The 16,020-nt window shown below is 42.4% G+C and overlaps 1 protein-coding gene across 1 annotated transcript in view; it reads left to right on the forward strand.

Annotated features, from left to right (window-relative positions):
* Window positions 1-16,020, forward strand: part of kcnt1b (potassium sodium-activated channel subfamily T member 1b) — a 150,384-nt gene that overhangs the window by 59,885 nt on the left and 74,479 nt on the right. Inside the window, exons 10-16 of the mRNA XM_067969433.1 lie at window positions 730-910; window positions 3,226-3,390; window positions 5,680-5,816; window positions 8,270-8,333; window positions 11,940-12,048; window positions 13,008-13,116; window positions 14,474-14,623. Coding sequence (XP_067825534.1) covers window positions 730-910; window positions 3,226-3,390; window positions 5,680-5,816; window positions 8,270-8,333; window positions 11,940-12,048; window positions 13,008-13,116; window positions 14,474-14,623 — 915 coding nt within the window. The remainder of the gene's footprint in view (window positions 1-729; window positions 911-3,225; window positions 3,391-5,679; window positions 5,817-8,269; window positions 8,334-11,939; window positions 12,049-13,007; window positions 13,117-14,473; window positions 14,624-16,020) is intronic.

The following is a 16,020-nucleotide window of genomic DNA, read 5'->3' on the forward strand; positions in this document are numbered from 1 at the left end:
ATGTGATTGGTTAGCTATCAACCAATCGGGAAGAAGAAAATTACCCCACAGACACAAAACATTTTATTATATAGTTTGAAGTATTATGCATGCTTGATTGGGTTATTGGAACTAAGCAGTAAGTCCCAGGGAGTCCTAATTCAGATGGTTGAAATACATTTTTACCTTCACGCAGTCTTTTGCTCAGTTTGGTTGATGGCTGTGTTGTTCGAGCATGGTGGTATTGTTGCATCTATCTACACATCAGACTGGCTTGTTAATTTAGTGGGACAATATAGGGCTTTTACAAAACAATAGTACAAGATTTCAAGTTTGATTCCTGACCTGTTATAAGCTAACTAATCTTAGCCGGGGCAGTGTTGGTGGTCTCAGTGCCCTTGGACTAACAACGGATAAGAATCAGTCAAGATGCTCACTCTTGATCACTGTCAAGTGATCCTTCGTTAGAAAGTGCATATGTGGATTTTGGATGAGAATAGGATTGGGTTTGAATGTGATGAATCCATGGCCAAACAGGCTGCCAGAACTCCCTGTCTAATCTGATACATCACGAATGGCCAGTAGGGTGATGTAGGGCAGGGCTTTCAACATCTGTACAACTGCATTCAGAAACGGAGGAGAGAAAAAGGCAGAAAACTTTTTAAATGACTCAAACGTCATTGTGCTTAGAGATTAACAGTAATGTATTGTGAAGATTCTAACCTTTAACTGTTCCATTCAATGTTCCAGAACATGTGGAATTCAGCACTTGGAGAGAGCAGGAGACAACCTCTCGCTTTTCAAATCTCTCTACTTCTGCATTGTCACCTTCTCTACAGTTGGATATGGTGACGTGACGCCACAGATCTGGCCTTCACAACTTCTTGTTGTCATAATGATCTGTGTTGCTTTAGTGGTATTGCCACTCCAGGTATGTTGCAAGACATTTGTAAGTGTGTGCTGTTTACTTAATTACCTACCGACCTTATCAGTTCAAGAGTTATGGAAGTTGCCTATAAGACAACCACCCACCAAGTACAATGAACTATTCCCCATCTGAGAGGATGGAAAAGTTACCTGCTTCCAGGGCTCCACTAATGCTGTTCAATAACTGGTCACGAGGAGGCATGCAAGACATATTGGGGGTGAAATTCACCTTTGGCGGGGTTGCAATATGGGCGGTCGTAGATTGGCTGGCTGTTATGCATCCCGCCCAATTTTCCTGTCCAAGGGCTGGGAGTATAACTGGTCTGCTACCACCTGTTTTGCTCCCCTGCCAAAGTTGAATCTTACCTCCATTGAGTTTCCAGGGTGATTCGCTCCCCAAACATCTACCCTTCAGTTAAAGGATGCGCCTGGCTCGGCGGGGATTTCCCTACAACAAGCCAGGCAGTTTGGGAACTCAGCATGTAGGAAATTAATGGCGATGAATTTTCACACCACGAGTTCTTGGTGAGGAGCTGTACTGTATCAATATGATTTACGCACCTATTCCTGACTTAAGATGTGTGCTGTTCCATCTGGAAACTCAATGACTTAGAAATTCGATGGCACCGCACTCATTTTTCAGTTGCAAAATGGGCGCCTGAGCATCTAAAATGGTGGGCGGGGCACACCCACTCATTATGTGTCGGAAGAACGCCACCCGCAAATTGGTAAAGGCAGAAAAGAGGGGTTCCAGGGCTTGTGCCTGAAACAGGCTTTAGGCCCTTTGCATATGCAAATCCCAGGCCTAATGCCTGTTTGAGGGCCCAATTGGGCTGCCCTGAACGCAGCCGGCATGGGGTCGGCTACGTTCAGGGAAACATGTTCTACATGTGGCCTAACTAGCGGTCCTTAAAGGGACCACTGTTGGTCGCCACCAAAAAGGTACGGGTTTTTAAAATGTACTTACCTGAATGTGGAGCCAGGAGGTGCAGGTTTGCTCGTCCCAGCTCCACTGCAGTGCCGAAGGCTGTTGCCGGCCCCCATTCGGCCACCTCCCAACCGCCGCCCCTCCCTCTCCCAATTGCCCCCACTCTCCCGATCACTTCCCCTCTCCCCGCCCTCTCGCAGGACCTACCCGAGGTAGCGTACCAGTGATGCAGTGGCCCGAAGTTGAAATCCTCTTCGCCGCTGAGCTGTCTTGGGACATCCAGCAGGCATCTGCAGCTCACTGGTTTCATGTAAATGAGGCCAGAGGCACACCCAATATTGGGTGTGCTTCGGGCCTACCTGTTCCTGCGCATTCCAGCATGATCTGATTTCTAGGCCAATATGTGGTGAATTCCCATCGACCCTCCTGCGCCTATATATTTTTTTAAAGTTAATGTGGCATTAATACAAAACCTGTACTGGTACTATGGAAAGGAGAAAGAGGAGGTCATGTGTGCAGATCTAGTGTAAGACCACAGCAATCCTGTATATTGCAATTTTATTTTCATATCACTTATTGTTCCTGGTGCCAAACACCACAATTTAAAAAAAAGTGCACAGGATCTTGCTTTAGGTTTCATCAATTTTTAATTTTCAATATAGTAAAACCATCGAAGCACAAGTTTATTAGCCAATGATTTCATTGCCCTCATCTACCAATTATATCTCATAAGACAATACCCGATTAGCTCAGTCTCCATCAAACGGTTCCTTCCTGAAAGGAAGTCACTCTTACAATCATTATATTCTGAAAATAAATGCCCAAAACTTTGAAACCTGACTGAAACAATGAAAATATAACATTAGTGAGGCTTTAGGGAACAAGAAATAAAGCTGCAAAACACAGAATTTGCAAAATCTTCCAAAGCCAATTGGTACTGACACTTGATTTTCTCAGATCAACTCTTATTTATATATATATAATTTTGTAAATTAGATATTTTGTAAATTAAACATCTGAGCATCTAGTAAGTAGTGATGTGTAAAGAAATCTGAATTTTCACCTCCCTTGAGTTTGAAATTGATGCCACTTTTGGTCCAATTTTTTGCCACTTTGAGTTAATTTGCATTAGTATCCACCATAAAAAGAAAAGAGCATTTCCTCTAACAGGAAACAGCAGCAATGACAAATGTCAAGGTTTTGAAATTGCCTTCTCCCCGCCCCCCCCCCTCCCACCCCAAATTTTTATTTTTTTGAAAAAAAAGTAAGGTCCTAAAAATTCTTTTTAATAGTGAAGCGAAGCTGAGGTTACTTAAAGGGAAATATCAGCAATGATGTGACCTTTTAGTTTGTGCCGTTGAAACTGAGGGCAGTGTTTTTTTTCCCTCCAGTTTGAAGAGCTCGTTTACCTGTGGATGGAGAGGCAGAAGTCTGGCGGCAATTACAGCCGGCACCGAGCGCAGACAGAGAAACACGTCGTACTCTGTGTCAGCTCCTTAAAAATCGACCTGCTGATGGATTTCCTCAATGAATTCTACGCTCACCCCAGGCTTCAGGTACAAAATTGACGCCGGCTGTCTTCATAATCCTGTGTGACCTTTTTAACCTGGCTCAGATTTCCAGGGTCTATAGTTGGCCACAAGTCTCCCAGAAGAGAAGCCAGGCGCTTGCCTTGAGTTATTTGTGTCATTTGAGTTTTCATTCTTCCCCAATTATAACCATTGACTATTACTCAACATAGGACAGAGGTTACTGTCTGTGATATGATCATGCAGATGTTTAATGCGCTTGTGTCAAATTTTTCTCTCTGCTATTTTAGCAGAGGTATTAATCTGTATAAAACCAATGGTTTAATGTCATCATTAAAATAACAGAGGAATTGGATACAAAGGCATTAATCATTTGCATGATAACATCATAGGCAGTCATTTCTATCCTCATTAAACAGGAGGTTTTTTTAAATGCTTTTTTTTTGAATATTGTGTAGCAAACACCACAAATAAATTCATCTGGGATATATGTCCTTCTGTTCACTGATAGTGAGAAGGTCCATCAGTATAAAGTGCATTTCCACACTTTAAATACAACCGTTGACTTATTCACTAATATCCAAGATCTGTATTTTAAAGCTTGAAATACATGCCAACCAAAGCTCACTCCTCGATAGGTCATTACACTATCTGCAGCCAATTATATGTTTATTATTTCCCAGAAATCAACTGCAAATTATTTCTCGATAAACTAAACTAAATGTAGGGAGATCATAACTTTTAATCTTTCTGTGTGAATGTCACAACGCATCACAGAGTGCACTGACTGTCATTGGCTGTATGGTCAGGGGCAAAACAAGGAAATTGCCTCGTAAAATGAATGCCATATAATCATAAAAATAACAGTCTGGTATTGCTGTGCACTGGGGTTTCACAGCCCATGGTATGCCCGTGATTTCACCTACCCAACCTCGACCCTCCTGCTTAAACAGGCTTTCCACTCGGTATCCTGGATATGCTTCCCTTTGTGTGTAAAATCTTTCACTAAACTATCATAAACAAAGAGGGAGAGAAAGAGATTGGGTGAGCGCTTGTTTCCATGCACTTTTGAAGAGCCTACTAAAGAGCAGTATTTGGATGGTTAACTTGTCCTGTTACCAAGAGAAGGCGCATAAGAGGAGGCCCGTGAGACTGCCTAGGGCTGCAATTTAATCTTTGGTTTTGGATGCTGGTTTTAAATTCTTGAACTTAACTGATGCATCTGAACCTATTGACCCGATCACAGCCTTGTAATCACTCCTGGTTATCCCTGGGTCTCTATATAGCTCCGTACAAGACGTCAAAAGCCCCCTTTGATTTTCACACAGCAGTTATACTGAAATCTGTTATGTTCTTAAAGTCAACAGTTCCACCATCAGTACTCCATTCAGAAATAGATCTCAAAGATGTGAGGTTGGTTTTGAGATCCTTTTGTGTTTTCTCCCCATATATCTCTGTAGAATTTTTAAAAAGATATATATTTGTTCAAACGGTGAGCGCAGATTGATACTCGCAGAGTGCATGGGCTACAGAGACCCAAAAAAGGCAGGAAGGAAGCGAAAAATTTAAAGTCAAGAATTTTTTTTAAAGGAGGGAACCTTATCAATAAGAACAGGCCAAAAAACAAACAAGCGGATGTTTGGATAATCACAGTCCTTTTAACTGTTTGATTTTTAAAAACAATACTGAGGGTGAGACTTCCAGTTTAACCATATGGAGAGTGGATTGGAATTTTGCTATAATGGAAAACAAATCCAATCTCCATGAGAAGGTAGGATTAATAAAAAGCCCATCCTTTTCTCCTCCATCCTCAAGGCCCATCTTCCGCACAGACCATTTCCCACTTCCTCCTGCCTTGGCGCCAAGCCTAATGTCCCTTTTACTTCCCTCTTCACTTGGTTGGGCATCATAATGCTGGGAAGGCAATGCATTCGGTCAACAAAGAAGTCTTTAAGTGCAAAGAAGTTGCTCCTTAATTTATCCAAAGTTGCTGAGATAGGTAACTACCTGCTTGTTGAGATCACTGCCTGCAGAAGAGAGCATCGTCTGTCCTGAATTGTTTTCTGAATGTTTTGATCCCCTTCCAAATTTGATGGCATCAAATAAGACAATCTACCTCTGAGGCTGTAGTGAGCATTTTTGTGACGACCACTACTGCAAATAAGCCTAACAGATGTTGATATTCACATTTTTACGGGCAGAAAATTACTCTTATTAAAAGTCAAGTTGTACCTGTTCTTAGTACATTGTGCTTGTCTGATCCTTTTTAATCTTATCGTCTGAACAAATTGGTGTTTTATCTCCTCCATGTTGCAGGATTACTATGTTGTCATCCTGTGCCCAACAGAGATGGACCTTCAGGTGCGCAGAGTGCTACAAATTCCTCTCTGGTCACAGCGAGTCATTTACCTACAGGGATCAGCACTGAAAGACCAGGATCTCATGAGAGCAAAGTGAGCCATGTTTTCCATATCAGTGTGAAGTGCATTTATATTTGAAGCAAAGGAGAGAGAGAGAGAGAGAGCCCATGTGATCTTTAGGGGATCAATAACTTGGTGATTATACATTACGCTTTTGGGGCCCCAATAGATGATCAAATTTATCCTGTCAGTATGCCGAGCCATGCAGGCCAGATTCAATCCTTGGTCTGTGAGCTTGTCTCAGCCAAAGTGGTGCTACAGTTGGCCTCAGTCGACTTGAACGAGTGAGAAGAAAAATCAGCCAAGGTCCTCACTCTAGATCACTATGTACAACAACAACTTGCATTCATATCGCATCTTTAACGTAGCAAAACGTCCCAAGGCACTTCACAGGAACTTTATCAAACAAAATCGGACACTGAGCCGCATAAGGAGATATTAGGACAGGTGACCAAACTCTTGGTCAAAGAGGCAGATTTTAAGGAGCATCTGAAAGGTGGAGAGAGAGGTAGAGAGGCGGAGAGGTTTAGGGAGGGAATTCCAGAGCTTAGGGCCGAGGCAGCTGAAGGCTGGGCTGCCAGTGGTGAAGCGATGAAAATCAGGGCTTCGATCATGGTTGATCTGCACCTCAACAAATCATCCAAAATCTGTTCAGTGGCAGGAAACCAGAGCTAAGTCCATTAAGATGGCAATTTGAGATCAGCGATTGTAAAAAGAGTTGCAGAACAGGTGAAAGAAAAAGAAATGTGAATCTGAGACAGAATCGAAGACTCCTGAAAAAACAAAGACAGGATAAGGAGACAATAAAAGCTTGATGGAGAGGGGCACTGTACTACAGCCAAGGTTGAATTAATTTTTTTGCAAGAGATAGAATTTTTAGTTCTGATTTAATTCCTTCAAACTTTTAGAATCAAATAGAGTAGGTCTCTATATCACACCACCTAATGAAAGGGAGCTCTGCCCCTGGAAATTTTAGGGTTTCCCTGAAACTGAGAGCCTCTGCTCCCAGCACACAGTAGTGTTGATGGGAGCTTGTTTTGGAGAATTGAACACAGAGGTCAATGCGCCCAATTTACAGCAGTCCTGATTTTCCAGCCTGCACTCCCATCGAGTGAGACTTTGCACCAAAAGTCAAGTTTTTGCGATTTCAGGATCTGTGTAAACTTCAGTCCATTAAACAGGTAATTTTACCTGCAATACTTGCTCCAAACCAAATCTTCAACTTCAATTGTTATTCAGTAGGATTCATTATAGATTTCAATTATTTTTTCCTTTCTTGATCAAACTTTGTAACAAACATACCGTCTGAGATCCTTTTCACCATCAGTAGGTAAAACATGCCAGTTAACAATTGTCAACTGAATGTGATAAATGGCCCACATCATTTCAATATAATTTTGAAAAATGGTTGGATAACATGCTGTGCATTCACTCATTCTCCAAAGCTCTTACCAAAATTGTTATTTCCTCAAGTACCTCTTTGTGCAAGACTGTACCTTGACAGGTGAAAAATAATTGGAGGGAGGAAGAAAAAGAACTGGCCGTAAGAGACAAACTGATCAGCTATCTTGTTATTCAAATACAAAAATCACTGATGTGCAAAAACCAGAATGGAATGAGTAAGGGCTCATATTTGTCACTTCAGTACATTGTTTATACTGCCCAGCTCCAAGTGGAATTCTGCTGGTCAGGAGAGAACTCGGTGAGTTTACAGACTTACGAAGGGCTTCACTCCACAAGTGGATAGAATTTAAATATTTGGAGGGCGCAGGCAGCAATGTCTGTATCCGCTCAATATCTACTTCAACTTCGGGTATGTTCAAAACATGCTCAGGAGGGCCAAACACTCTTAAAACCAGGTTTCACATGGTTACTGGGTAGACTCCATGTAGCATCAAACCTAAGCAGTGTCAAACTACCTCCTCTGGGGGTTGGGTCTTTCATCGCTCCTCTCCAGAGTTAGATCAGGAGCTGAGTCCAGAGTCATACTGCCGCGTTAGTGTTGCCATGAAATGAAGGTTGTAGTGCAAACGTACCCTTAATTAAAATAAAACCTTGCAATTTATCTCCCTAGCCGCGACAGTGAAGCCTAGTCTATCGTTCCCTCTATCGCGCTGGCTGAGATTAGCTAAGTCAGTTCAAACCAAAGGTCATGGGGAGGAGGTGATGTTCAACTTCTGTCCAAAAACAGGCGTGAGGTCGGCAGAGATCCGAGCCATTTTGATGCCTCCCACCAGCAAACTACAGCCATACGTTCATTATCGTGATTATTCATTGTGCTTACTGAACATGATTGTACCATCACCGTAGCTTGGCGTGAGGGGAGAGAGGGAGTTCGATGATTCAGCAGCTGCTGTGACATCACTGCACAATAATTGGATCATGTGGATCACTAGGGTAAACCTTGGGTAATTGTTTCACAATTGTTCCGCAGGCTTACAGAATGATTGAGAAGCTAATGTTCTTTGGGTTTTTTTTTGCGACAGGATGGATGATGCAGAAGCCTGTTTCATTCTCAGCAGCCGCAACGAAGTGGATCGAACAGCAGCGGTATGGTAAACCCGAGCAGTATGGGATTTTCAAATTGAATTGGGGAGGGGGCTGGGGGAGGCTGTGCTCCATGGATCCTTGTGTAAAGGGAGGCCATATTGTCATTGGCCAGACCCTCCCTGACCAGGTCACTTTCATCTTAGAGACGTTGTAACATTACATGATTTACAACGAGCTGGTCTGCGGCCAGACTATAGCACGGCCTGTGTTATGCTGTAAGGGCTCTAACACGGGGGTGGTATAGGGTTGCCAACTCCAGTTGGACGTATTCCTGGAGGTTTCATCACGTGACTGCCCGTCTCCAACCCCACCCCCCCACCCCCGTCAAGTCAAACAGCCTTTTTTTTTTGCATCTCCGTGATTTTTATAACTAAGAAATGTTCCAAAGAAAATGAAAAAAAACCACTTTTTTTATAATGCTCCTATAATTTTTCTCCCGGGTGTTGCTCGCAGCAATGTCCAAGAGATTACTCTTTTAATTCCTGGAGACTCCAGGTCAATCCTGGAGGGTCGGCAGCAACTAGGGTTAGGGTTATGCAGACCCCCCCCAGCATTGCCCGCTTCTCCTCACATATGATAGCTAAAGATTTTTTTTTATATAGTCCCATTGCTTTCCTTTTGTTTACCAAGATGGGAAAACCAAATAAGATTTTGTAACATTCAACCAGCTTGCTTCCATTTATACTGGAAGGGGGTGTACTCTTCTCCAGACGTGAGCAGAGATTTTCTGCTTCTGCTCTCACCGGTCCATGATTTTCTGCAGAAGCGGAAAACCTCGTCCTTGATGTTCGCAACTTGCAAAAATTATCCACACCAATCCTTGGGCTCTGTGGAGTAAACTGAAATATTGTTATGCTGGTTTTCAAACCCTCCATGGCCTCGCCCCTCCCTATCTCTGTAACCTCCTCCAGCACTACAACCCTTCGAGATCTCTGCGCCCCCTCCAATTCTGGCCCCTTGCGCATCCCCGATTTTAATCGCTCCACCATTGGTGGCCGTGCCTTCAGCTGCCTAGGCCCTAAGCTCTGGAATTTGCTCCCTAAACCTCTCCGCCTCTCTTTCTTCCTTTAAGACGCTCCTTAAAACGGACCTCTTTGACCAAGCTTTTGATCACCTGTCCTAATATCTTCTTATCTGGCTCGGTGTCAAATTTTGTTTGATAACGCTCCTGTGAAGCGCCTTGGGATGTTGTTGCAACGTTAAAGGCGCTATATAAATGCAAGTTGTTGTTGCCTGTTTTCCACTACTTGAGAAAGCAGTACAGTTTACATAGCTCACTGAGGAGCTCTGGTGGCAAGAAGATAGTACTGCAACATTAATAACAGTTAGACCCTTACAAGGTAAAATTGGTTGCACTTATGTTGCACATGGGAATAATTGGACAATCCTTGAATCCAAAACCAAACCCATACAATTCAATTCAATAGTAAGTCTATTGCTTGAAAGGATCCTGATACTATTTCAATCAGATGATTAGAACCCTTTTTAAGTAATTGATTTAGTTTGGGCTTTGCGAGTTGGGTTCAGATGAGTGGGAGTTGTATCAGGATTCAGTGTCATAAGACCATAAGAAATAGGAGCAGGAATAGGCTCTCCGGCCCCTCGAGCCTGCTCCGCCATTCAATAAGATCGTGACCTCACTTTCTCGCCTGATCCCCATATATCTTGATTCCCTTACAGTCCAAAAATCTATCAATCTCAGCCTTGAATATACTCAACAACTGAACATCCACAGCCCTTTGGGTTGAGAATTCCAAAGATTCACAACCCTCTGAGTGAAGAAATTTCTCCTCAACTCAGTCCTAAATAGCCGACCCCTTATCCTGAGACTGGTGCCCTATATTTCTAGACTCTCCAGCCAGGGGAAACAGCCTCTCAGCATCTACCCTGTCTAGCCCTCTCGGAATCTTATGTTTCAATGAGATTACCTCTCACTCTCCTAAACTCCAGAGAGTATAGGCCCATTGTACTCAATCTCTCCTCAATCAACCCTTTCATCCAGGAATCAATCTAGTGAACCTTCGTTGCACTGCCTCTGAGGCAAGTATATCCTTCCTTAGGTAAGGAGATCAAAACTGCACACAGTACTCCAGGTGTGGTCTCACCAAAGCCCTGTACAATTGCAGCAAGACTTCCTTACTCTTGTACTCCAACCCCCTTGCAATGCAGGCCAACATACCATTTGCTTTCCTAATTGCTTGCTGTACCTGCAAGTTAACTTTCCGCGTTTCGTGTACAAGGCCACATAAATCCCTCTGAAAACTATCATTTAATAGTTTTTCACCATTTAAAAGATATTCTGTTTTTCTATTCTTCCTACCAAAGTGAATAACCTCGCATTTCCTCACATTATGCTCCATCTGTCACCTTCTTGCCCACTCACCTTAACCTGCCTATATCCCTTTGCAGACTTTTTGTGTCCTCCTCACAGCTTCATTTCCCACCTAGCTTTGTATCGTCAGCAAACTTGGATACATTACACTTGGTCCCTTCATCTAAGTCATTAATATGGATTGTAAATAGCTGAGGCCCAAGCACTGATCCTTGTAGCACCCCACTAGTTACAGCCTGCCAACCTGAAAATGACCCGTGTATCCCTACTCTCTCTTTTCTGTCCGTTAACCAATCCTCAATCCATGCTAATATATTACCCCCATCCCATGAGCCCATATCTTGTGTAACAGCCTTTCGTGTGGCACTTTATCAAATGCCTTTTGAAAACCCAAATATACTATTTCCACTGGTTCCCCCTTATCTAACCTGCTAGTTACATCCTCAAAGAAACTCCAGTAGATTTTGTCAAACACTATTTGCCTTTGATAAAATCATGTTGACTCTGCCTAAGTGTATTATGATTTTCTAAGTGCCCTGTTACCACGTCCTTAATAATGGATTCCAGCATTTTCCTGATGACTGATGTCAGGCTAACTGGCCTGTAGTTCTCTGTTTTCTCTCTCCCTCCTTTCTTGAATAGCGGGGTTACATTTGCTATCTTCCAATCCACTGGAACCGTTCTAGAATCTAGGGAATTTTGGAAGATCACAACCAATGCATTCACTATCTCTGCAGCCACCTCTTTTAGAACCCTAGGATGTAGGTCATCAGGCCCAGGGGATTTGTCGGCTTTTAGTCCCATTGGTTTCTCCAGTACTTTTTCTTTACTAATATTAATTACTTGAAGTTCCTCACTCTCATTAGACCCTAGGTTCCCTATTTCTGGTATGTTTTTGAATCTTCTACTGTGAAGACAGACACAAAATATTTGTTTAACGTCTCTGCCATTTCCTTATTCCCCATTATAATTTCTCTTGTCTTAGCCTCTAAGGGACCCACGTTTACTTTCACTACTCCCCTCCTTTCTCCATTCATCTGTATCTGAGGAGGAGTTGTTGTATTCGTAAATGAATTCCCAAAAAATGGGTTTGCAATTTTGTTACAAATAGCATCATGCTGCATCACAGTTAACATGAAAACTAACTTGAAGGATAAGATCAGCTGGAGTATCTAGTTTATCCCATACTTCGGCTTATCACTGGGGAGTTTATTTGCACTGTTAATTAATTATTCCATATCTGACTAACAATGGGTGTTTTACACACTTTGAAGGACCATCAAACCATCTTGAGAGCTTGGGCTGTAAAGGACTTTGCCCCTAATTGCCCCCTCTACGTTCAGATACTGAAGCCTGAAAATAAGTTTCACGTCAAATTTGCAGGTGAGTTTTTTTTTCTTCTCTACATGTTCCCAAATCTGGGTCTATATTTGGCTTCAGATTGGCCCAAAATGCTCAAGGCAACTTCATGCTAACAGTTATCATACATGGCCTGAGGCTCCATTGCACTTGACTTTTGTTTTAAAGATTTTAGCCCAAAATGAAAGAGTATGTAGCTGAAAAATGACCTGGAAATCAACCATCAGTGCAAACTGTATGATCGCGATTCAGGCATCTGACTCTCCAGTGTCTTCTGTTGCTAAGCTTGTTCTCCTTGAGGACATTGTAGGTTGACTTGTTGAATGAAACTAACGGTAACACTCTGATGAAGCTGTGCCTCCTGTTGTTTGTCGTACCTCCTCCTGTGCGATAAATCAGCTGACGCACTCAGGAACAACCTATTAGAAACCCACCCATCCAGTGTTTTCGTTCTAGGGAGTCTTCAGTTTTGCATACCGCTTAACAATGCAAAGCCACTGATCTAATAAAGGGGCCATCTGTACAGTTTGTACGTCTACCCCAAGTATAGACCTGCACAGTTTATTTAATTTGTGTTGGTTTAGCGCTATAGTTTAGCGTGTTACCAACTTCGCAGACATAGCGGTAAGATTTCCTCTGATCGCCATTTCTAATGAAACTGAGAACACAAACGCAAAATACAGTGGATGCTGGAAGTCTGAAATAAACAGAAAATGCTCAGCAGGTCAGGCAGCAGCTGTGGAGAAAGGAACAGAGTTAACGTTTCATCAACCTGAAACGTAAACTTTGTTTCTCTCTCAAGAGATGCTGCCTGACCAGAGTGTTTCCAGCATTTTCTGTTTTTATTTGAAACTGGGAACACATTCATTTTGAACACTTAGCAACTGGAGTTAAGCGCCTTCCTCACATAAAAATGCACAAAAAATTACTCTTCAGTAATTCCTTCCTGACTAATTGTTTTTTTGATTTCCATTTCTTTGCAGATCATGTCGTTTGTGAAGAGGAGTTTAAATACGCCATGTTAGCCTTGAACTGCATCTGTCCCTCCACCTCTACTCTCATTACCCTTTTAGTTCACACATCCAGGGGACAGTAAGTCGGATTTTCATACAGTTTAAATTCTCCTTCTCGGATTTAATCCGCCTGAACAAATGGAGCATCATGAAAGATGTTTTAATCTACTTGCACAGTAAGGTGTTATATGGATTCATGTTAAATTACATGTTGGTGTTACTGATACGATGGGGCCCAATTTGTACAGTCAGACTGCTGTTTTCCAGTGACAGTAAGAAATTGATAAATGAGTTAAAGCTTAGTTCCCCCTATTCAGTAGACTCTCTTCAGATTTGTTTTGTCATCTTTTGTACTTTTGGATCATGTTATTTCATCTTGTCACATTTTTGTTGTATATTTTTGAGTCAAGATTTCTTCATCTAAATTATGTATTTTCCCTATCAAGACCTATGTCATCCTTCACCATTAGCAATATGGCATCCTTGTTGCTCAGCACTTTATCATAATGTGACAGAAACCTATATATAAAACAACAGCCGCCTGTTACAGAAGCAGTCTGATTTTATTTTCCATTGGAAGTGAAAATCGGTCAGTTTCTACAACGGGTGGCTGGTCCGAAACACCAGTTTTACACCACTGAGGAAAATTAGTGTTGCTGTCATCACCTTGGCCGAGATCAGCTCAGGGTGATGGAGAGCCTATAAAGGTCGGTTTTTAATAATGTACAGTCCCGGCAAAATCGTGGAGTGTGTGCCTACGATTTCTAGACCTGCGCTCCCGGCAGGTGATGCTCCCCGTCAGGAGCACGCGTTTGTAAAATCGGCCCTTATAACTCTATTCAGCAGCACTCCCTGATAGCATGCCAGAAACCAGGGGCTCAACATGTGGGGAATCAGCATGAACCCTCATGTTGGTGTGTGGCTCACAGAATAATAATCCAGGGGGTGTTGAAAGTTTTGACATCGCTGGGAAACTGAAATGTTATTTGGTACTTTAAAGGCCAGTTATTTAATACGGCAGTTGCAGCAAAAAAAAATTGCCCACAATAGAGGTTTTTGTTACTTGAGATGTATGAATTTTGTACTTATAATTGAATCCGGGATACTTGACCTCTAGGTAAATTAGCTTTTCAAACCCTATTACATTCACATCATTCATTTCGTGCAACAATGCAAAAAGAACACAAAAACTGCTGAATATAGTTTACGTTTCCAAACTGTGGTTCAGCGTGTCCTGTGATGCAGTATTGCTGAGAGCTGTTTGTTACCGATCTCAAATTCTCCTGTGGCTGGAGAATGGAAATTACTGAACAATTGACAAGTCCTTGGCTTTCACCTTGTTCTGTTTGCGTGGATCTCACGAGGCCCCTTGATCTGTTCACCTTGCGTTGCGAAGAATTTAAACTAATAACTGGATTGCATCTCCATGGTTACAGGGAAGGGCAGCAGTCTCCTGAGCAGTGGCAGAGGATGTACGGCCGGTGCTCGGGGAATGAGGTCTACCACATCAAACTCGGTGACAGCAAGTTTTTCGGAGAATATGAAGGGAAGAGTTTCACTTATGCTTCATTTCATGCCCACAAAAAGTAAGTGACATTTATGTCGAGATTAACAATTCTTCATGGGGACTGAGTGGTGCCATGGGTTTCAGACACGAAACTTTCACCTCTAGGATCTAGGTTCCAATTTATCCCAGGGTATGTTTGTGTAATGGTTTTGTTACTGGGCTAATAATCCAGAAAAAATTAGTTCAAATCCCACCGTGGCAGTTTGAGAATTTGAATTCAGTTTTTTAAAAAAAAAATCTGACTTTTTTTTTAAAAGTTGGTATGCGTAAGATTGACCACAAAGCTGTCGGTTTGTCATAAAAACAACTGGTTCATTAATGTCCTTTAGAAAAAGAAACCTGCCGTCCTTACCCGGTCTGGCCTATATGTGACTCTGGTCCCACACCAAAGTGGTTGACTGTTAACTGCCCTCTGAAGTGCCCTAGCAAGCCACTCAGTTGTATCAAACTGCTACAGTGGTTCAATAAGAAGGCCCATCACCACCTTCTCAGGGCAACTAAAGATGGGCAATAAACGTCGGCCTCGCCAGCGATGTCCTGAAAATCATTTATTTTTTTGCTACAAATTTGCAGGGCTACGGGGAAAGAGTGGGGGAATGGGAATAACTGGATTGCTCTTTTAGAAAGAGCCGCATGGGCTCGATGGGCTGAATGGCCGCCTCCTGCGCGGTAACCATTCTATGATTCTAAATGGGATCAAAGTTACCTCTATGCGCTGTTTGTAAGTGTCCTACTTGAGCAGACTCGGTCCCATTTCTAGTGGGCATAGCCCTCCAGCACAAAAAAAAAACTGCCCCTAATTTGGCAGCAATTTGCAATGTGACTCAGAAACCACAGGGTGTCTAGTGTAGCAAATGGAAAAATGCCCCTATAACGTCATAGGGCGTATTTTTCTGAGGTTGAGGCAGAGTAGAAGGAAAATGGCATCGAGCTATGCTACATTCGACTTGGGCATGTTTGATGTTGACGTTGGGTGGCTGAGATGGAAAGTGTTCTGTTCTGGGTGCAGGAAAATCATCTCCATTTTGTAAAAATCTGTCTCCATTGTGAGCACTAAGTGGTGGTTAAAGGTATCAGCAACAATTTGATGATGCCACATCAGTGAGTTAGTTGAGAAACTCTGATAGCCATTCAGAGACTTTCTGTCATCTTGTAACTGTGCACTAAATAGGGAACATTGCTGATGCCTGTTCGTTATGTATTTAGAGATTGACCTTGTTGATTTTGCATTACTGCTTCCAAACTCTAATGATGCAGTTAAATGGAACATTAATGGCAAAGTAAATCTCCAAATACAGCTTTTGTCTGCACTACGAAGTACTGCTGAGAAGGGCACCCTAAGTGTCTATCCTCTTGACTTACTGTTTAGAGCAGAATTTGCCATCTTGTTTATGAAGTAACAGAATTCCATAAGCA

Source organism: Heptranchias perlo, chromosome 31 (genome assembly GCF_035084215.1).
Source record: "Heptranchias perlo isolate sHepPer1 chromosome 31, sHepPer1.hap1, whole genome shotgun sequence".
In the NCBI taxonomy this organism is placed as follows: domain Eukaryota; kingdom Metazoa; phylum Chordata; class Chondrichthyes; order Hexanchiformes; family Hexanchidae; genus Heptranchias; species Heptranchias perlo.